At 44.1% G+C, this 23,011-nt stretch overlaps 1 protein-coding gene and 1 long non-coding RNA gene across 4 annotated transcripts in view; one reads left to right on the top strand and one right to left on the bottom strand.

Moving 5' to 3' along the window:
* Window positions 1-18,297, top strand: part of sesn1 (sestrin 1) — a 69,363-nt gene extending 51,066 nt beyond the window's left edge. Inside the window, exons 1-10 of one of the 3 annotated variants that reach the window (XM_021600703.3) lie at window positions 11,284-11,552; window positions 12,315-12,425; window positions 12,546-12,611; window positions 12,786-12,986; window positions 13,159-13,341; window positions 13,668-13,904; window positions 14,077-14,337; window positions 14,567-14,757; window positions 14,937-15,081; window positions 15,247-18,297. In XM_021600703.3, the coding sequence (XP_021456378.3) occupies window positions 11,451-11,552; window positions 12,315-12,425; window positions 12,546-12,611; window positions 12,786-12,986; window positions 13,159-13,341; window positions 13,668-13,904; window positions 14,077-14,337; window positions 14,567-14,757; window positions 14,937-15,081; window positions 15,247-15,333 (1,584 nt within the window). In that variant the 5' untranslated portion in view covers window positions 11,284-11,450 and the 3' untranslated portion in view covers window positions 15,334-18,297. Of the gene's footprint in view, window positions 1-11,283; window positions 11,553-12,314; window positions 12,426-12,545; window positions 12,612-12,785; window positions 12,987-13,158; window positions 13,342-13,667; window positions 13,905-14,076; window positions 14,338-14,566; window positions 14,758-14,936; window positions 15,082-15,246 lie in introns of those variants that run through there. The other 2 variants (XM_021600704.3, XM_021600702.3) reach the window with 2 other exon arrangements.
* Window positions 18,285-22,316, bottom strand: LOC110522364 (uncharacterized). Its single transcript, XR_016495436.1, has 3 exons — window positions 21,752-22,316; window positions 19,049-19,206; window positions 18,285-18,831 (listed from the first exon to the last, which is right to left on the bottom strand). It is a non-coding gene; the product is annotated as an uncharacterized LOC110522364 (long non-coding RNA).
* Window positions 22,317-23,011: the final 695 nt, after the last annotated feature.

Below are 23,011 nucleotides of genomic sequence, written 5' to 3' on the forward strand. Positions count from 1 at the left end.
TCACACCAGCCTCATCTCGGGAGTTGATAGGTTTGAAGTTATAAACAGCGCAATGCTTGACGCACAACGAAGAGCTGCTGGCAAAACGCCCGAAAGTGCTGTTTGAATGAATGTTTACGCGCCTGCTTCTGCCTACCACTGCTCAGTCAGATACTTAGATACTTGTATGAAGATATAAAGATATCCATAAAAAGTGTTGTTTAAAGTTTGCCACAAGCCACCTGGGAGACACACCAAACATGTGGAAGAAGGTGCTCTGGTCAGATGAAACCAAAATTGAACTTTTTGGCAACAATGCAAAACGTCATGTTTGGCGTAAAAGCAACACAGCTGAACACACCATCCCTACTGTCAAACATGGTGGTGGCAGCATCATGGTTTGGGCCTGCTTTTCTTCAGCAGGGACAGGGGAGATGGTTAAAATTGATGGGGAGATGGATGGAGCCAAATACAGGACCATTCTGGAAGAAAACCTGATGGAGTCTGCAAAAGACCTGAGACTGGGACGGAGATTTGTCTTCCAACAAGACAATGATCCAAAACATAAAGCAAAATCTACAATGGAATGGTTCAAAAATAAACATATCCAGGTGTTAGAATGGCAAAGTCAAAGTCCAGACCTGAATCCAATCGAGAATCTGTGGAAAGAACTGAAAACTCTTGTTCACAAATGCTCTCCATCCAACCTCACTGAGCTCGAGCTGTTTTGCAAGGAGGAATGGGAAAAAATTTCAGTCTCTCGATGTGCAAAACTGATAGAGACATACCCCAAGCGACTTACAGCTGTAATCGCAGCAAAAGGTGGCGCTACAAAGTATTAACTTAAGGGGGCTGAATAATTTTGCACGCCCAATATTTCAGTTTTTGATTTGTTAAAAAAGTTTGAAATATCCAATAAATGTCGTTCCACTTCATGATTGTGTCCCACTTGTTGTTGATTCTTCACAAAAAAATACAGTTTTATATCTTTATGTTTGAAGCCTGAAATGTGGCAAAAGGTCGCAAAGTTCAAGGGGGCCGAATACTTTCGCAAGGCACTGTATATGTATGCCCGCGGGCCTCTTGCCTAAACACTCCCAAGGTGCCTTCCCCTTTCCCCCTGGGAACAAATGAAACAGAATATTAAACAATTTCACAAACAAACTAAGAAACAAAGGACATCAAATAAGCTCTACCTGAGCAACAAACTTACAGAACATACCAACTCTCAGCAATGAACTCCCAGCAGAATCAACCTCTAGCAAAATCAACCTCTAGCAAAATCCCTATGCAATGACCCCCCAGAAAATCTCTCTAGCAAATCTATCACAATCAATCGCTCTGCAATGACCTCCCAGAAAATCTCTCTAGCAAAATCTCTGCAATGACCTCCCAGCAAATCTCTCTGCAACAATATCTCTTTCCTGAACAGAACACTGGCTTTTATATAGCTTCAGAATGAATGTGTAATTGGAGACAGCTGTGTCTTGACGAGGGGGCGGGGTCAGCTCTCCAATTAGCCCTGGAGTCGACCAATCAGCTGCTTGAGGGATTTCAGGAAGCCATTTCCTGAAATAAACACATGCAAATACACAAACTACAACACATAAACTGGGGAACGTAACAATAAGTTGCTAGCTAGCATTAAACTTACCTTGGCTTATTGCATTCGCGTAACAGGCAGTCTCCTTGTGGAGTGCAACGAGAGAGAGGCAGGTCGTTATTGCGTTGGACTAGTTAACTGTAAGGTTGCAAAATTGGATCCCCCGAGCTGACAAGGTGAAAATCTGTCTTTCTGCCCCTGAACGAGGCAGAAAAAATACCAATTTCCGATTGTTATGAAAACTTGAAATCGGCCCTAATTAATCCGCCATTCCGATTAATCGGTCGACCTCTACCCGATACTTAAGTGCCGATATGATATGCAATTCTCACAATTCTATATGTATTGTGATTCGATGTTCCAAACATATTGCTCACCATATATCTGCTGCAGAGGGACAAGAGAGAGCATGAGAACTAGTTTTTGTCATTCATGGAAATAAAAGTGCTGTAAAATGAATTGACTTCCTATTTAAAAAGAAGATTGAAAAAGCTAAGAAGGAAAAATACTGGATTTTTGGTGCAGATACAGCCAACTAGTGGAACAGATAATATTGCGACATTGTCAAAATGATTTGGTATATTGTCAAAAATAATATCCCAATATGTAATCATTGATTTCCCCTGTTCGCTATTGAACATACATTGTCATGTAATGGGAAGTAAATGCATGGCTGACTGTCATTCCGACATTACTCAATCTAATATTTATATATTTCTTAACTTTTAGATGTGTATTGTTGTGAACTGTTTGATACTACTGCACTGTTGGAGCTAGGAACTCAAGCATTTTGCTACACTCGCAATAACATTGCTAAATATGTGTATGTGACCAATAACGTTTGATTTGAGATGGTGTCCATGCACTTTGTGTTTTTGGTTCTTATTCCCCTGGAAAAAGTGAGGCAGAACATTCAGTGTATGCTCGTTATACTGTAAATACCACTGTTGACTAATCTCTACCACTATAGAACATTTAAAGACGAAATCGAGGGAGAGGAAGCTAGTCACAGTGAGAGATGGCGACCCTAAAGAAGGGAAGGAGGGAAAGATGAGGAGAGACCAGAAGACCTGAGAAGGGAAAATGGATGGATGCAGGGCCTCAGCTGGTTACAGCCACTACATTCTCCTCCCTCCATATTTGAGAGAGAGAGAGATGTTCTGCTCGACCAAATAGGCATTTCAGAAACAATCAAATATTAACAGGTCCGTTCTGGCTGTGGTGGGCCGTTCTAACAGGGCTCTGCCAGTGGTTTGTTCAGCCGGCCGGTGCCGGAGCTCATCGTCTAGTTATGAGGTAACGGGACCTGGGGAAAAAGGTAGCGCCACAGCGATTAGGCAATATCACATCCTCTCTGCTTCATAGTGAAGCTGGATACTCATGACACACAGGAAACAAAATGGAAAAAATACCACTGCCGGGCAGGAGGGAGAGCATCAAAATGATCACAAGAACGGTGAGCAAAAATTCCAGAACCACACGGGGGGGACCTAGTGAATGACCTGCAGAGAGCTGGGACGAAAGTAACAAAGCCTACCATCAGTAACACACTACGCCGCCAGGGACTCAAATCCTGCAGTGCCAGACGTGTCCCCCTGCTTAAGCCAGTACATGTCCAGGCCCGTCTGAAGTTTGCTAGAGAACATTTGGATGATCCAGAAGAAAATTGGGAGAATGTCATATGGTCAGATGAAACCAAAATATAACTTTTTGGTAAAAACTCTGTCGTGTTTGGAGGACAAAGAATGCTGAGTTGCATCCAAAGAACACCATACCTACTGTGAAGCATGGGGGTGGAAACATTATGCTTTGGGGCTGTTTTTCTGCAAAGGGACCAGGACGACTGATCTGTGTAAAGGAAAGAATGAATGGGGCCATGTATCGTGAGATTTTGAGTGAAAACCTCCTTCCATCAGGGCATTGAAGATGAAACGTGGCTGGGTCTTTCAGCATGACAATGATCCCAAACACACCGCCCGGGCAACGAAGGAGTGGCTTCGTAAGAAGCATTTCAAGGTCCTGGAGTGGCCTAGCCAGTCTCCAGATCTCAACCCCATAGAAAATCTTTGGAGGGAGTTGAAAGTCCGTGTTGCCCAGCAACAGCCCCAAAACATCACTGCTCTAGAGGAGATCAGCATGGAGGAATAGGCCAAAATACCAGCAACAGTGTGTGAAAACCATGTGAAGACTTACAGAAAACGTTTGACCTCTGTCATTGCCAACAAAGGGTATATAACAAAGTATTGAGAAACTTTTGTTATTGACCAAATAGTTATTTTCCACCATAATTTGCAAATTCATTAAAAATCCTTCAATGTGATTTTCTGGATTTTTTTTCTTCTCATTTTGTCTGTCATAGTTGAAGTGTACTTATGATGATTACAGGCCTCTCATCTTTTTAAGTGGGAGAACTTGCACAATTGGTGGCTGACTAAATACTTTTTTGCCCCACTATATATTACACACAGTTATTGAGAGGGAGAATGCACTTGTCATATCTCGGATGTTTGCCATTATGTCTGTGACATGTTACATCGGACTGTCTGTCCGCTGCCCGGTATGTCAGTCATTCATAATCGGTGGACAGGATCAGACTTGGACATCCCTCTCATATCTGCACTCTTTCACACTTCCATAATGTGCTATAGTAAGACCTGTCCAACCTTGAAGTTGACCCCCCCCCATGCCTGCTCTTCTCTCAGTCCCGCTCTTTCATACAAAGAGTTAATTTACACTTTCATTGTTTTTCTTTCCTTTAACCGTATGAGCAATCAGATGAGACTGATAACGCCCTATGTAGCGGCTGGCAGAGCAGAGAGGTTCATGGAGTTTTATAGAAGTTATGAGGTGTTGTTACCTATGATTTAGTGACACTACTCACATTAGTGTTGGAACATTGGCCAATGGTGAGCGTTTTTTTTAAATGTTTTTTTTTTGTTTTTTTACTGTTTGTGGAGATGGAGAGTTAGGGGAGTGCATCATTGTCCATCAGGTGAGGGGTTGGATCTGTTGTGAATGCTTATTAAGGGTTATTATAATCTGATCAGGGATGTGTTGGACAGAGTCCCGGATGTGAGCTGAGTCTGGTTCTCACAAACCAAAAACCACAGCTGGTACTGACTGCCATGAGACCCACAGCTCACCACTGGATAGTTTGGAGCTGCATGTTGCATCTCACTGATCTAAGGTCAGATTTGTCTTCCCCCCCAATGGTAAAGGTTCTAGTTTTGGGATGGTTAACTGACCCCAGATCTTTGTGTATGCTTCTTTACCATGCACACCCTCTTCCTCTTAAACCTCTCTGGGCCCTAATCTTTACCCTTTGAACTCTTTCCTGCACCCCTCTGCAGTGAAAAAAAAACGTGGTATCTTCCACAGTTCCCAGAGGTGAACCCTGTGAGGCACCGAACTCCGGAAGAGGAGATCAGGGAGAGTTAGAGGGGGGTTGGGGTTACTGTATGTTAGCACAAATCATAAAGAGGAGGAAAGTGTTTTGGATGTTTTTTTCTCTCTTTTGTTTTAGATTCCTCCCTCCTCTCTACCCTCACTGCAATCTATTACATTGTTGTGCTCTTTGCTCCATGGAGTTCCGCTCCACTTCATGGAATCCAGGGAAAGCGGTTTCCTCCTGGTGTGCGTTTGTCCTGGGCCGGGCCCGTTGCTCTCAACCGCGCCTCTCGGCTCAGGAAAGCCGGCGTTTGGCGAGGCTGCTGCACTCTGATAGCATGCCAGAATAAACACACATCAGAGAGGGGAGGGGGAGTAGAGAAAATGAGAGGGAAATAGAGAGGGGAGGGGGAGTAGAGGGAGGAATTAGAGGATTTAAACTCTGGTTTATATAATGTCAGTGGTTCCCAGGTTCTCACCTGTTGCTCTTCGAGTTTGACTTTCTGAAAAATGCATGAATCAATTCTCACCGGTTACTATTGTTGTTAGGCTATGTAGAGGACCACTGATCGACAGCAACATACAGGTAACTGCCAAAATAAAAACCGTCATTTAGCAGACGCTCTTATCCAGAGCGACTTACAGGAGCAATTAGGGTTAAGTGCCTTGCGCAAGGGCACATCGACATATATTTTTCACCTAGTCGGCTCAGGGGTTTGAACCTGCAACCTTTTGGTTACTGGCCCAACGCATTTAACCACTAGGCTACCTAATGCCCCAGCATAGTGTCTTTTTCTTATCTATAATTTTTTTGTATTTCACCCCCTTTTTCTCCCCAATTTTGTGATATCCAATTACGATCTTCTCTCATCGCTGCAACTCCCCAACAGGCTCGGGAGAGGTGAAGGTCGAGTCATGCGTCCTCCGAAACATGACCCACCTTAACCCGGAAGCCAGCCGCACCAATGTGTTGGAGAAAACACCATTCAACTGACGACCAGTGTCAGCTTGCAGGTGCCCGGCCCGCCACAAAGAGTCGCTAGAGCGTAAAGAGCCAAGTAAAGCCGTCCCAGCCAAACTTTCCCTTCACCTGTACGTCGCTGGTCCAATTGTGCACCGCCCTATGGGTCTCCCGGTCACGGCCGGTTGTAACATAGCCTGGGATCGAACCCGGGTCTGTAGTGACCCGGATTGGAGCTTGGTTTGGTTCAGCCAGGCTCTTAAACAGACCACTGAGCCACTTGGGAGGCCCCCAACATAGTGTCTTAAACCTCTTAGGGATCACTTACGGCTAGAATCCAGTTACCTGGATCGATTTGACAACATCCGTTAAATTGCAGAGTGCGAAATTTAAAAATACTAAATTTGTAATATTAAACATTCATGAAGATACAAGTGTCTTACATCATTTAAAAGCTTAACTTCTTGTCAATCCAGCCACTTTGTCAGATTTCAAAAAGGCTTTACGGCGAAAGCACACCATGCAATTATCTGAGGACAGCGCCCCACATACAAAAACAAGAAAAACATTTTCCAACCAAGCAGATGCATCACGAAAGTCAGAAATAGCGATAAAATAAAACGCTTACCTTTGAAGATCTTCATCTTTTTTCAATCACAAGGTCTGTTACACAATGAATAGTCGTTTATAGTCCTTTATATCCCAAACATTTCCGTTTTATTTGGCGCGTTTAATTCAGAAATACACCTGTTCCAACTCACCCAACATACCTACAAAGGATCTAATAAGTTACCTGTAAACTTGGTCCAAACATTTCAAACAACTTTTCTAATCCAACCTCCGGTACCCTAATATGTAAATAATCGATAAAATTTAAGACGTAATAAACTGTTTTCAATACCGGAGGAAAACGAGCAGCGCAGTCTCATTCACGCCCACCAAAACACTAGAGTCCACCTGAGTGACACTTAGAAAGAATATGAATACTTCATTTTTAGAAGAAAAAAAAAACATCAAACTATTTCTAAAGACTGTTGACATATAGTGGAAGTCATAGGAACTGCAATCTGTCCTCTGGGTTTCGCCTGCCAAATCAGTTCTGTTGTACTCAGACATTATTTTAACAGTTTTAGAAACTTTTGTGTTTTTTATCCAATACTACCATGCATATCCTAGCTTCTGGGCCTGAGTAACAGGCAGTTTACTTGGGCACCTCAGTCATCCAAACTTCTGAATACTGCCCCCTAGCCTTAAGAAGTTTTAATAGGGTGTTGGGCCACCACGTGCCTTAACCGCTTCAATGCACCTTGGCAAGTGTATTTACCTCTATCGGAGGAATGCAACTTCAATCTTCCACAAGAAATTCCATAATTTTGTGTTTTGTTGATGGTGGTGTAAAACGCTGTTTCAGGCGCCGCTCCAGAATCTTCAGAAAGTGTTCAGTTTGGTTGTGATCTGTTGGCTGAGATGGCCATGGCATGTGTTTTCATGCTCATTAAACCATTCAGGGACCACTCTTGCCGTGGGGATGGGGGCATTGCCATCCTATAAGGGCATAGCCACGGTAGCCAAAATAATGGCCTGCCCAGCATTTTTATGCATGACCGTAAGTAATGATGGGATGTTAATTGCTTAATTAACTCAAGAACCACACCTGTGTGGAAGCACTTGCTTTCAATATGCTTTGTATCCCTCATTTACTCATGTGTTTCCATTATTTTGGCAGTTACATGTATAACTCAAGGCTCACCATCTCCAGGTATACAATTATAGCTATGCAGCTGCAGAAACAAAGAAAAGCAAGCAATTTAGGTACAATTTTGAACAATGTGACGTGTGACATTGTTTGACATGTGAATGAAGAAAATTCCAACTGTCCTTAACTTCAAAGTGGACATGGATGGGGACGTGAGGGTTAACTGTGCAGTGTTATGCCAAGTCTTAGCCGTTATGTTAACTGCTTAGTGATGGAATGGACTGGCTCGAACCAAGAGCGTTGTTTGAAGAGTGGGAGAGCGACAGAGGGAGGGTGAAAGAGGGGGGAAAGGGGAAAATACCTACTTTTCACTCTTTGCAAATGAACAAGAGTCAACTGTAGTGTATTTGTATGTATATTTTGTGTTGATTTATCTCCTGTCCATTAAGTTTAAACAGACGTTACCAACAACTGGAGAGCCTCAACTGTAAACGGCATGAAAAGACAGAGAGAAATAAAGTGACATAAGGAATATGCATGCATGCTGCATACAGTACACTGTTGATGTGGGCTGCTCTTGTGAAACTGCTCTGGGTTAAGCTGCGGATAGAGGTCTACCTGTTACTCCCCCCACGCACACACCAACACTGACTTGTATACATTCTCGCACTCAAAACAGCTCTTAAAACTTGCTGGGAGATTTAGTTAGCAGAGTGAAAAGTTAGTCAAACTCTCTCTCCCAGCTCTAGCAAAACCTTCTTTTTTTTTTTAAACCAGAGGAACAAGAGGGGGAGAGCGAGAGAAACGATTGGACCCTGTAAATGTTGTTCTGGCCTGTGATTGGGGAAAGCCTGTTGCTAGGCTTATGTCATTGTATGAGAGGGAGTTTTTTGCTTCCTCTCTGCTAAGCGAAAGGTCAGGTTTGAACTGGTTAGGAGGACTTCTACCACTTGTTGAACTTCCCCACGGTTTTGTGATTTGGTCTCTCCGCTCTCTTGTATTTTCATCGCATGTTAAAAACACTGCAGACACTTTTGGGGCACATAATGTGTACAGCTTTAGTTTTGGCTTCCTTTCTCTTTCTCTTTTAATTCCTTTGACTTGTATCCTCTTTTTATTGGCAAAAGCAGCTAAAAAGTTTGCATTTACAATTGCCATCTTCTAAACTTTTTTCAAACTTTTTTCCTAATTGCCCAAGTGTTTAAATGCTACTCTTTGAATAATTTATTTTTACAGGCTCTCTTAAAATGAAAATATAAATAGTTATAGAGTAGGTACAAAATCACACAATATCATGTGTTACATATTTGCATGTATTATACATGTTAATTACTTTTGTCAAAGTTAAGGGAGTGACACTGAAATTCCTCTCTACATTCTCTTATGGAGTTGTCCTTTCATGTTGGTTGAATTTCAAGTTGAGAGGGATCAATGTTTTGGAATTCGAACCGGAGCTTGAACTTGTGACTGGTCTGATGTTTGCTGTTTGTTTATTCAGGGCCCATTCTAATCTTAATTACTTTTATCCTGTCCATCAAATGTTATAAAAATCACAAACCAGTTGCATGGATGTGATAGAGACCTGTTAGTAAACTATTAACTAACTTACTCCTCTCGAACCCCAGCCACCACACCCAAGTATGTAATATTTCTATGTCTACCATTGTTTGTCTTATCTGTAGCTTAGAATGTATTCCCAGTCAGTTGTAACAGTAGGATATTAACTAATGTGTGACAATGCTCTCCACGAGTCCTGTGTGTGCGTGTTTTGAGAGAACTGCTATGACATAATGTTAGACGCCACCAGATATCACAGCAATGAGTTAATGATGTCAAACCCTCTACACCGGTCAGTTAGACTGCTCATTCAGACTCAGTGAAGAGAGGACCACGTCCAATCCCTCTGTCCCTTCTTCTCAGAGGCTCACTATCTGCACTGTGAGAACCAGCTTGAGAAGGATCCCTGCAGGCTCTCTACCAGCCTCCCACGGCAGTCTAACAAATCATCATGATGTTATAGTAACCGCCGCCCCCACTACGCCCCTGGCTGGAGTGGGTACAGTAAAGCCCCCGAGTAGGTGGTGGTGTGGTAGGGCTGTGTACGCCCCTGAAAATAGTGTTTGGCCCTGTCCCTTGTCCGGGGGGCTGGGGGCCAGTCGGGGCCCTAGCCTAGGCTAACTCTTTTATGTGAAAAGGGCATGTCGTAAGCTGAACGCTGACCAGGCCTCTTCTGCTCTGCAACTTTGCTGAGCCATGGGGCTCACACACTGTGCTCGCTCTGCTGCTGGGAAACTGTAGAGTGCTGACTCCAGCCCCAGGGCATGTTTACCCCAACCCTCGCCCCTCCCTAGGGGTAACAGGAGTGTGTGGGGGGGGGGGTGGTATCGTCACACAATGAGTCTGCCAAATGGCGTGCTATGTATCTAGCCAGGCCCATATCAACCAGGCAGCCAGGCTCTTAACCAAAGTGTTAGATTGGAGCTTGGTTCAGATCAGCTTGGTGATAAACAACAATCTGGGCTCCCTCACACCACCACTCCTAATATAACTTGTTTTAGCAGGTTTTTATTTGGTTCTTCCACCCCTGCCTTGAATGTATTATTAGATAATATTAATATGATCAGCCTTCCAGTGGCGTTGTGCTTCTAATGAGGTTGTTGTTGGTATCTCTGCCATGGAACACTTGACCTGGCTAGATGTGCTGCAGTAATAAGCAATTATCACAATTATGCAGCTGCTATTTACCACCACTAATTTATAATACAATTGTCAGATACTCAGATTTCATGCCACTGCAGTACCTTTTTTTGAGTAGTCATATCTAGACCAAAGCTCTTTTTCATGCTACAACCATCTGACAAAACAGCATTATAAAATGACTCATAAATGACTTCAGAGTACAGTACAAAACACTAACACCAGTGACTGGTGACATCATCCGCTCCAGGCGGTGTCTATACTGACAGGCTCTATGATAGACCCAGAAAGAGAACCGTTTCCTGTCTTTATCGAGACTTCCTGGTAGGTTTGTCTGAGGTGCTATACAGCCCTGTTTGATTTGATTTAAGGCTGCTTTATCTGAACTGCTAGTCTAAGTGGAAAGCTGGAATTGATTTGCTGTTTGTTGACCTGTACTGTCCAGGTATCTTACTGTGCCATTATAAGATCTGCCGCCATATTTACAGTTGTGATGCTCCCCATCCTGTTTATAACACACAGAGTAAAGGACTTGCAGTTCTTGTCTCTGTTGTTTTCAATGTACATGACATAAGATAGCAGGTGCCTGCAAACGTCCATGTAGTACTGGGTCAGCTGTGGGTGGAAGGGGTGAAAAATGATATGTATCATGTAATAAAGCCATAATAAGCAGGCAAGTTGGTCGAAGTGACCATTTCACGCCATATTGTGCGCTGCAGAGTGATGGTCTGTCGATATCCATTGCCAATAAATGGCAGCAGCAAGGAACAAAATTAAAGACGATTGATGATGTTTTCGTGGGGGCTCGCTCTGTACTCAAGTTAAGACGCTCACCTCTCTACACATTTCACTCCTCCTCTCTCCGTCCCCTTATATCTCATTGGATGAATGGAGGTTGTTTTCGCCATGGGATTGGCTTTTGCGCACGTCAGTCAACCAAGGCTCCGTTTATTTACGGACTGTATCCGCAGAGAGAGAACGGTATTCTGCTGTAGGACAGCACCGGCTGACAACTGAGCACTTTATTAACCAGTCCCCCAAGAAACAAAGCGAGAAAGGAAACGGCCATCGAAGTAGATCTTTATATTTGAATACCTGAAAACATAAGATCGCGCCGAGAACACATTATGAAGCACGCAACTGCAGCAACAGAAACCATTGAAAATGATTCATTTACAGTGACAGACGTATTTAAAATATGCACTCGGTGTGAACGGCTAAGCAAAAAGGTAAGAATAAAATAAAGGGGAAATTATTTTGACAGTGAATGCATGTTTTGGAAAGCCCGTGCTTTCGTTTTGGAATTTAGATTATTAATTTGTGACAAGACAATTTCATGTCATTTTAGCCACTTGTTTTCTGTGGCTTCGAGCGAAGGAACTGCAGTGCAGTCTTTTCTTTTGTGTCCAACCTTGTTTACGCGTTTGAGGAGTTTGCGCTGCTTGTCAACCCTACTTTCTTTCCAGTTCTTTGTCATCCTACTGCCAACTCTATAGACCGTTCGGTATAAGGTTCTACTTTTTTCGGTTGGTGTATTTCAATGCAAGACAGTATTGTCGCTTTCGAGTAATCTTCGGCGGGCAGTTCTAGGTCATTCATTCCGCCAGCTCTGCGCCGCGCAGAGGGACAGAAACGGAGCAGACAGTCAGCCCTAGCCTGTAGGACATGTCGCAATCAGCGACTTTTCAAGTTGACAGTTGGCTGTTTTTATGTTGAGTGAGATGTCAATCATATTTTGAATTCGTTTATTTAACTATTTTAGTATGCGAGCCTCTCTGATCAATAACATTGTGTCAAATATTGTATCAAGGGTATTACTTGTATCAAGGGTGTATCAAACTGCAAATGGTTACATAGCCACTGTAGGCATGATACATTGTATCTATCAAGCCTTCTTTTTGTGTATTTTGGTAGTTTTGTAACATTTATAGAGACTGCTGTTATGGCTTGCTGCAGCTAAATGTTGAACAAAGAGATTTATTTCTGCACAGGCTGCGGTTGCAGTGCGCCAACCCGACTATAGAGCGAACATGGGGGTGAGAGATACGATATCCCACAGAAGGATGTACAATATTACACGGTCAGGGCTCGCAGCCAAAATGGTACGAAAAATCGCAATTAGAGTTTTCCCCCTGTGCCTTTAGCTTTTGACGCCAATGAGCACTGTTGCATTTGGATCTTGCATAACTATAATGTGTCTTCTGTATTATTTTGTCTTGCAGGACTTTGGAGTTCGAATCCCAAGACCCCTGGGAAATGGACCAAGTAGATTTATCCCTGAAAAAGAGGTATGGAGAACAAAAACTTTTTTTTACCACAAGTTTTCTTTGGACTTCAAAACATTTTACTTGTTACTTATCTATGCAAAGTATCAATAACTTTGACATTTTATTACATATATTTAGTTAGCATCTTATACCAATAAGTGAATTACATTAAATTCACTGTCTCTATTGCATCAGATCCTTCAAGTCAGTAAAGTAGACCCCAGGACACAATCGATATTTGAGGACGCATTCGCAGCACTGGGTCGCCTTGACAACATCTCCTTGGTGATGGGCTTCCACCCACAGTACCTGGAGAGCTTTCTGAGGACACAGCACTACCTGCTGCAGATGGACGGGCCCTTATCCCTGCACTACCGCCACTACATAGGCATCATGGTGAGATCCCTAACCCCCTCTCCAACCTCTACACTACCACAGTATAGCCACTCACTACAAGCCCTGTATATCTCTCTGCCTACAGAGAGTACGTTTTGAATTCTTGGACACTCGCCTATAGACTGTACATTTTAGAGTTCTTGGGCAGTCTGGTAATTGTTTCCCCTCCCAGGCTGCAGCCAGACACCAGTGCTCCTACCTGGTCAACCTGCACGTCAACGACTTCCTCCAGGTGGGAGGGGACTCCAAGTGGCTGAATGGCCTGGACGGAGCCCCACAGAAGCTGCAGGCCCTCGGGGAGCTCAACAAGATCCTGGCCCACCGGCCCTGGCTCCTCACCAAGGCACACATCGAGGTACGCGCGGGTGGGGTGGGGGGGGGGACTGTGACACAAACCCCCAGGACTGGACAGAGGGACAGGTTAGGGTTATGTAACAGATACCGAAATGATGGGATGAGGCCTGGCCTGAGTTACACAGCTGCTGACTTTGCAGAGTTAGTTATATAACTTTTTGAAAGGGGGATCTGTATAGAAGGAAGAGGGGAAGGGATGGGTAGAGAGAATAAAACAATTGGAAAGCGATGGATGGATAGAATGTGAGACAGGAAAAGAAAAGATTCCACCCAAAGGAAATTACTGATTGACTGACGTATCAGCTCTCCCCTTCACCCCCACTCCAGCACCTGCTGAAGGCTGAAGAACACAGCTGGTCCCTGGCTGAGCTGATCCATGCTGTGGTGCTCCTCACACACTACCACTCCCTGGCCTCCTTTACCTTCGGCTGTGGCATCACCCCCGAGATCCACAGTGACGGGGGACACACCTTCAGACCCCCCTCCCTCAGCCAGTACTGTGTCTGCGACATCGCCAATGGCAACGGTCACGGCCACCTGGAGGAGAGGAGAGGCAATCACCAGGTGAGCGGGAGGAGGAGAGTCAGGACTGTGTGTGGGTGAGCGAGGGAGAGAAGCTGTAGGTTTGTTAGTCACTCGGCTTTGACACCCGTGTGGTTGTGAGCGCAGTGATTCTTGTGGTTGTGGTTGCCCTTTGAATGACCAGTGCCCTGAACCAGAATGTGTGTGTGTTTAGGTGTCAGAGGTGTCTGGTGAGGTGGAGGTGCTGATGGAGAGGATGAAGCAGCTGCAGGAGTGTCGTGATGAAGAGGAAGCCAGTCAGGAGGAGATGGCCACACGCTTTGAGAGGGAGAAGACCGAGAGCATGCTTGTGGCCACGGCAGAGGATGAGGAGTGTGTGCCATCCAGAGACGTATCCAGGCACTTTGAAGACCCCAGCTACGGCTACAAGGACTTCTCCAGGAGAGGAGAACATGTACCCACCTTCAGAGTGCAGGTATATAATACACGTGTGTACACACACACACCCGTTCAGGGAGAGCCAGAAAGAAAGAAAAGGAGAGAGAAAGTGAAGAGGTTTTTTTTTTCTCAATAACTTCAAGATTACATTTTCTAAATGTTACCATGTTACCAACATTTTCTAAATGTTACCATATGGACTATCTATCTGATTGATCAATTGATATCCAGACATTCTGATTAACTCCTTGCTTTCCTCTCTTCAGGACTACAGTTGGGAGGACCACGGCTACTCCCTGGTGAACCGTCTGTACCCTGACGTTGGTCAGCTGCTGGATGAGAAGTTCCAGATGGCCTACAACCTGACCTACAACACCATGGCCATGCACAAAGACGTGGACACCACCATGCTGCGCAGGGCTATCTGGAACTACATCCACTGCATGTTCGGCATCAGGTACGTCACTCACTGGCTCTATACAAACACAAATCTACTCATGTAAATGTACATATTTCATGATGTAATATGCTAGATTCAGTCAAAAGAAGAATGTTATCACGTGTTTAATACATTGACAAAGTGCAGTAATTTCGTACAGTAATGTAGTTATTAGTAAAGAAATATCTATGTCTCAGGTATGATGACTATGACTACGGGGAGATTAACCAGCTGTTGGACCGCAGCTTTAAGGTCTACATTAAGACCATGGTGTGCAGCCCGGAGAAAACCACCAAACGAATGTATGAGAGCTTCTGGAGACAGTTCCAGCACTCCGAGAAGGTGAGGGGACAACTTTCTATTTTATTTCTTATTCCATGGGTTTCTGTTAGCATTTAACATTTCTATATAGTTTCCTCTCCTAGTTGTTGATCTGTGTGACTGGAGTAATGTTGTGGAGCAGTTTTGTAATGCGTTCTACTCTCTCTTTCTCCCTCACTCTTCCAGGTCCATGTCAATCTGCTTCTTATGGAAGCGCGCATGCAGGCAGAACTGCTCTACGCTCTGAGAGCGATCACCCGCTACATGACATGAAATGCTTTTGGCGTTTATCATTGTTTTTTGCTGTCATTGTCTTTGCTCTCGTGGGACACTTCAGAAGAAATAAACCAAGGGGTGAAAACAGAAAATGAAAAAGATGAAAGGTAACCCTGTCTGTCGTGACGAAGCTCGTCCTCGTGATGTGGAAAGAAAAATGAACAGAACAAAAAAAAAGCAAATGAAAGAATGAAAAAAAAGAACTGCAAAAAGAAAAGTCATCTCAACCTACTTGTGGAAAGATAAGCTGTCCTCTTTACCTGCAGTGCCAAAACTCACCATGAGGGGGCAGCCTGGAGCAGACACTCTGCTGGGCCAGAGGAAAAGAAACAGATGACACAGGCCACCCTTCCAGTATTCTAATACACCTCAGTGGATGATGTCAATAGAATCTCCATATAGTGTGAAAACCCACAGCAAATCTCCAGAGAGCAAAGCAGTTCATCAGTCTGCACTTGATAATGTAGCCACTGTTTTTTGCTTTAGTCTTTTTGTATTAAGAGAAGTTGTTATCATCATGTGGTTGTTGTTGCGGTAACTGGAGATGATGGAAGCATTATTTGGCCTGTGTGTTGGTGTGCCTGGTTATGTCATACACCACAGTATAGTGTGTAGAGGTGCTGCCTGATACTGCTGCTCATGTAAGCAAGGGGTCATATTGACCCCCCCCCCCAATCCTCCCTCCCACCCCTAAGAACCCTATCCATCATAAACCCACAGCATTACCCCCCCCCCCCCCCTTCCCCATACCCCCCACCCTGAAACTGTTTGTGTAAGCTAACCCAAGAAGTGTGTGAAAGCGGAGAGGTGTTGGAAAAACTAAAAAATAACACTGTCTGAGCCCTATTTAGTTTGACTGTACGTATGATGAACCCATTCTGTATGAGAGACTGATGTCAGTGACAAATATCATGTGTGGATGTGTGTGTAACTCCATGTGTTTTACAGAAAATATAAAGGAAAAAAGTGTGTTGAAATTTCAAGCAACAAAAAACCAGGAAGAAAGCGAGGTCATTTGAAGTGTGAAACTTCTTGCCTCTGCTGTAGCTCTTTCCATGTGGTGACTGTTACAGTGTTTTGTTTCTGGTAAAAAGCTTTGTCCTGTAAGAAAAAGAACATGAAAGCTAAAACAAAATGGTCTTCCAAGGGGATTGGCTTCCGGTTGTCATAACAATGACCTCACCTGTCTGTCTTCCGCTCACCCTCGACCTTTGACCCTGGCCTGGGCATCCTAACACTTTCAAAGCTTTGGGTATTGTGAATTGTACCAGTAAATAAATACCTCTTCTGTTTTCTTTTCTATCACATTAAGAAGTGCTCTTTGGCGAGCAGAATGACTCTTTATCATTCTGGGTCGCTTGGCTTTCATTCGTAGGGAGCCCAGTTGGTCCTCATTGGACCGACTGTGATCGATACGGTCCGACTGCAGTCGGTCATAGATGTGCTTGTTCCCTCTGTGGGAGCCTAACCAGTGCAAACACAGTTTTTTTTAAACGAGGGGTAGACTCCACCCTTTTATTTTTGTTGACTAATAACAGTAAAGTATTGCATTCTACTGAGGGTGGATTGATACAGTTGGACAGTTGAATGATTGTTTCACGTTAAGAGGAGGAGGAAGATGAGGATGATTATGGAATGGTACATTATTTGGGGGTGGTTGTGAGAGGAAGTGTAGAGGTTTTATCAAACTTCTGACTGTCAGATACTGAAACTTTTTATATAAAAAAAAAATGGAATATGTTATTGAATCATTGTATTTTTCTGTTTTCTCCATAGAACTGTTGCTGCTGCATCAACATAATCATATCATTATTACATATAAATAATCTATACATTGAATCATTCATGAAACAAGCCCACCGAGTTGTAGTCACAGCACACATGCATGTATTATCTCCAACCTGAACAATACACTTCTGATCTCCATCAATGACAATTTACAATATGTCTTCAGTAATGATGTAGGAAACATTTGGCTATTACAGATGCATTTTGCACAGTTAATGCAAATGAGTCCCACACATCAATAAATGTTTTGTACAACCACATGTGTTGAGTGTGGGCCCACTGGTTCAATGTCTAGTTTTGATTTAGATTTGGTTGACTTGTCGACTAACATGAAGAAAAGTCACCATCTCATTGGATTTAGGTGAAGAAATACTAAATTGTCTTGTTTTGATTGCTTTTTTCCTCGTCCATTCAACGTCAACCCATTTAATTTTTTGTTGTTGAAATCATGTCAAAATGTTGATTCAACTTGTTTTTGTCCAGTGGGGAGTCAGTCCTCCCATTTTATACTACACTGAACTCTGTGGTTCAATGTTTGCTTGTGTTGACGAGTCCAAGGTTGAACGTTACTCCCACACCTGTTGTGCTAGAACACTTGGACCTGTCTAATGTGCAGTGAGATGAGGGAAAATTCCTTCTAGGATCACCTTTGACCTCTACTCTGCTCACCTTCCTGTCCTGTTCCGTTCTCCCTGCGGAAACTCCCTGGCATCCTTGTGGATGACTGGCTGTAGACTGAATTCTCTGGATGTTCAGGGACTTTTCTATTAAGGGCAAACAGAGGGTGACTTGGTCCATATCTCTACTGATACTGAACTGCCTCATTTCCCTACGACAATCTGAACAGGATGAGACTATTATAAACAATAGATGCACTTAATACCTCCACAATTACCCAACTAACTAGCTTTATCAACCCAGACGGACAGGTGTGTATCATGTAGAGAACCATGTGTGTCATTAACTATGGCTGATGAAATGCTATTGGGTTGTGGTCACTGTAAGGCGTTATTATTGCAGGATAGGTTTACTTTATCTTGACAGAAGTGCTGTTTTTGTACTTATTTGATGTGATTTAAAAAGCGCTGTTCTTTGCTAACTTTGCAGCAGTACTGCCTGGCCTGGTCCATATCTGTAACAATAAAGGCTTTGAGAAGGAGAACGTTTACCACACTTTGTGTTGTGGTTTATTACTTACAGCAGTTCACAGATTAACAATGTCTGAACTTTTTATCACCACAGAAGCAGTTTACAATTATTGCGATGTAAGAGTAGCTTATGATAATAATATTACATTAACAGGTTATAATATGGTACAACAAAAACAGTTTGTCATACAGGTCAGAGGCTCAAAATATGCCATAGCTAGGGCCAAGAAGGTTTCCTGACTTGGAAAACACTCAACCCAAGCAGCCTATAACTAAGTCCCAGAGTTGTGCCTGGTCAGGACCTTACTAATGGAATTAGAGAGCGTGGTAGAACCAGAAGGTAAAGTGTGTTGAGTACAGACACACTGGATGCAGGGCACAGCAAGAAGAAAGGCAAGGACATCACACTTTAGGGAGGGAGACTGTGTAGATGGCAGACAGTTTGAGTCTGGATCCTGTCCCTCAGCCTCTGAGCCACAGGACGGAACTCTGACTCCCAGAATGCTCGGTGGAAGTCCCTCGTAATCACCAGAGGTCCACTGCAGCGCTTCCTCCTCGTCTAAGGGAAAGGGGGATACCTAGTCAGTTGTATAACCAAATGCATTAAACTGAAACGTGTCTTCCGTATTTAACCCAACCCCTCTGAATCAGAGCTTCCTCAAAATGATACAACATAAAAATAAAGTATGTTTACAGCAGTAGACCAAAACATATAACTATAAAATGTTATTCCTAAAACTTCCAGTAAAATAACCTCTTCTAAATCATTTCCATACCCAGGTACAGTGTATGGACCTCAAGCAGTGCCTCTCTCTCCTGGTTGTCCAGTGTGGCTGGGGAGTCTGTCCCCCCCCCCCCCCTTCTCAGTGAGGTTCCACAGGGTCTGACACACCAGGCCAGCCAGCTGGCCCAAAGTCCCTCACTGTCTGCCAGCCTGCACACACACATCACATGACGGGAGAGAGGGGTTTAAGTCACATATGATTCACACACTGCCTTACATTAGCTCTCCCTGAGTGCATCTGCTGCTAACGGTGGGCTGATAAAACTCTGGACAGTTCTGCCCCCCCCCTCCTCATTAGAGAGGAGCAGCTTCAACAGCATGAGACAGAGAGAGAAGGAAAATATAGCTTGTTTGGTCGTATTATATCAAAGATATTGCGGTCGTACTGTCAACCGGTGCCTGCGTCATAGTGTGTGTTTCGTTTCTGGGTCTGACTGGAAAGGCCCTTTGGTGTGGTGGAGAAGTTCTCCTCTCCCTCTCTCTGTCTCTAATGTAAAGCAGCATGCATGGCCTGTCAAACTGTGATCAAAACAGGATATTAAGCTGCCTGATTTGGTTCCACAGCCAGTGCTGAGGAGAAATAAAAAACGTCTGTTTCAGTTTCATTCATTCAGTTTTATTTGTCACATTCACCAGTAGAGTGAGATTCTTAACCTGCTAGCTCTACCCAACAGACACTAATAACTAAAAACTAAGAAATAATAGAAGAACCTATATACAGGGTCAGTGCCAATACCACATTTACAATGTGCAGGGATACTGGAGTAATGAGGTAGATATGTACATCCAGGCATGGATTAGGAGAAAGTGACGTAGCAGGATTAATAATAATAAACAGTATGGCAGCAGCGTAAGTGATGGGTGGATGTGTGTGTGTGTGCAAAAGTGTCAGTGTAGGTAGGCGTGATACACTGAGTGTACATAAACATTTTACACCCATGAGATAGACTGACCAGGTGAAAGCTATGACCCCTTATTGAAATCAACTTCAATCACTTTGGATGAAGGGGAGGAGACAGATTAAAGAAGGATTTTTAAGCCTTGAGACCATTAAAACATGGATTGTGTGTGTACCATTCAGAAGGTGAATGGGCAAGACAAAAGATTTAAGTGATTTGAACAGGGTATGGTAGTAGGTGCCATGTGTACCAGTTTCCCATGTGTATCAAAAATGGTCCACCACCCAAAGGACATCCAGGCAACTTGACATAACTGTAGGAAGTATTTGAGTCTATACGAGCCAGCATCCCTGTGGAATGCTTTCTCCACCTTGTAGAGTCCACGCCCTGATGAACTGAGTCTGTTCTGAGGGCAAAAAGGGGTGCAACTCGGGCCTCCCGGGTGGCGCAGGGGTCTAAGGCACTGCATCGCAGTGCTAACTGTGCCACCAGCCGGCCGCGATCGGGAGGTCCGTGGGGCGACACACAATTGGCCTAGCGTCGTCCGGCTTAGGGAGGGTTTGACCGGTAGGGATATCCTTGTCTCATCTCGCTCTAGCGACTCCTGTGGCGGGCCGGGCGCAGTGCACGCTAACCAGTTCGATAGGTGTACGGTGTTTTCTCCAACACATTGGTGTCATTGGACTGGCTTCCAGGTTGGATGTGTGCTGTGTTAAGAAGCAGTGCGGCTTGGTTGGGTTGTGTTTCAGAGGACGCATGTCTATCGACCTTCGTCTCTCCCGAGCCCGTACGTAGCGATGAGACAAGACAGTAACTACTAACAATTGGATACCACGAAATTGGGGAGAAAAAGGGGGTTAAAAATATATATTTTTTAAAAAGGGGTACAACTCAATATTAGGAAGGTGTTCTTAATGTTTTGTACACTCAGTGTACATGTAAACAGGGCTGAAATGTGACTGGTAGCAGGAATATCTAAATACTGTTAATATACGAATAGTAATATATAGTACTGAAAACATGAGTAATAGTGACCAGCAGCAGGATAATTAGATAGATACTAATGGTGTCAATAATCAATGAACAGCAGCGTATGGGGGGGGGGGGGGGGAGTAGTAGTCTGTCTGTCTCTGTGTCTGCCTCTCTCCTCTCTCTCTCTCTCTCTCTCTCTCTCTCAGTAACACTGCACTACAGTGTGTGGGAGGGAGGCGGAAGGGAAGAGCGCACAGCTAAAGCTGAGAAACTGAGAATTTCACACCCGCCTGAACATGGCCTGTACCAGTCAGTCCTGAAACCATCATTCCAACCACCTAGAAGTTTCACAAGAAACCAACCAGGCTCTAAAGAGCACAGAACATCCTGTTCTCTCTTTGGCTCTTTCAGACTGCAAAAGGACCTAAATCGAAAAAGGATGTGCAACAAAAAAAAACACAAAGAAGAAAGAAAGAAATTGAAGAAGAAATATGTGTTAGATGTTTGGCACCTGTCTCCAGCAGACAGGAAACTGGTACCAAACAAGGAGTGACTGTATAGAGTTTTACAGTTAAGGGTTTGTACAGTGTGATTCTTGTATTGACGGGATATACAAACAGGCGTACGTTTCAGAGTAAATCACCTTCATTAGGAGCCTTGGCTGGCCTTGGTATGTCCGTCCTGTCAATACATTTATCAGATGTTTGGGTTCACCTTTTTTCAGATGTTCTGAGAACATTATTGGGACGTTATTAGAACATTTTGGGAACATTATAGGGATGTTATGAGAACATTATGGGACCATAATTTCACTCTTACATTACCCTAAAAACGCTGAAACTCCCTCAGTGTGTCCAGCAGGTTGTGTACTAGGTGTTTGTTAGCTGCCAGGGTAGGTCCCACTGCAGGGTGGATGAACAGCACCCTAACCAGCTTCACCAGAATGTTCTCCTTCTCCCGCCCCCACACGGGAGAAGTACAGAGTGTACGGGCGTCCCTGGCTGGAGGTGTGTGGGTGTGTATGGTAGGGGGGGTCTCCCCTCATAGGTGTTGTAGAGCCCCAGCAGCACGGACACACACCCATCAACTGTGAAGAGGTGCTCTCTGGCCTCACTGCTCTGAGACGTTAGGTTACCCAGAGGGAAGAGCAGACGCACCCCCAGGTCCTGTGTGGAGGAGAGACAGAGGATTAGGTTGAATGTGTGTGTGTGTTATCCACATAAACAAATACCTTGGTGATTATAGAGAGTAATACATTTCTCCTATCAGATATGACCTGGCATTCATCACATTCACCGTTTCTCCCCCACCACAACAACAAGGATTGAAACCTGTATACCACGTTTGTTTTTCAATCGCACTCTGCCCATCCCCTAAAGTGTGTGTCACAAACACAGAAACACACACAGTTACCCAGATCCTGGCTGGGCTGACTGGCCAGTGTGGCTGATATGAACTGGGCTGTAACGTACTGTACTGACAAATTTATGGGGACAGGCTGTCCTGTCAAATAGCTATCCAGGACACAATGTGATCAACCGTGCGTCTATGTATAATAACAGGAGGATATCTGTGTGTCTCCTGTGTGTGTGTGTGTGTGTGTGTGTGTGTTTATTTCCTGGCTGATTAAGTCCTCTCTGATTGCCAGAGCCTCCCTCCCCACCCCATCTCCCTAAGGGCAGGATGACTTCCTCAGTTACTCCTGTGATGATGATTAAAGTCAAAACGCGCGCGCACACTGCTGTAACTATACTGGGACTTGGAGTACATAAACAACTTCCTGAAGATAAATAGGCTTAGTCAATGTGCAGTATAAACACTGGGAGTAAATGGGCTCATCTGCTTCCCATACCACACACACACACACACACACACACATACACACACACACACACACACACACACACACACACACAGGGGGCCTGCTCACCTGTTCCCGCTGGCGTTTACTCATCAGTTCTATAAATAGTGTGTAGCAGCCATGGGTCTGGGCCAGAGTAGGAGGACAACAAATAACATTGACCAGATAGGCTCTCACTGGACTGCTATTGTCACAAAAAAAGGATTGGCTTTACTGGCATTAC

This window comes from Oncorhynchus mykiss, chromosome 4 (assembly GCF_057628025.1).
Source record: "Oncorhynchus mykiss isolate SJ-2025 chromosome 4, ASM5762802v1, whole genome shotgun sequence".
Taxonomy (NCBI): Eukaryota; Metazoa; Chordata; class Actinopteri; order Salmoniformes; family Salmonidae; genus Oncorhynchus; species Oncorhynchus mykiss.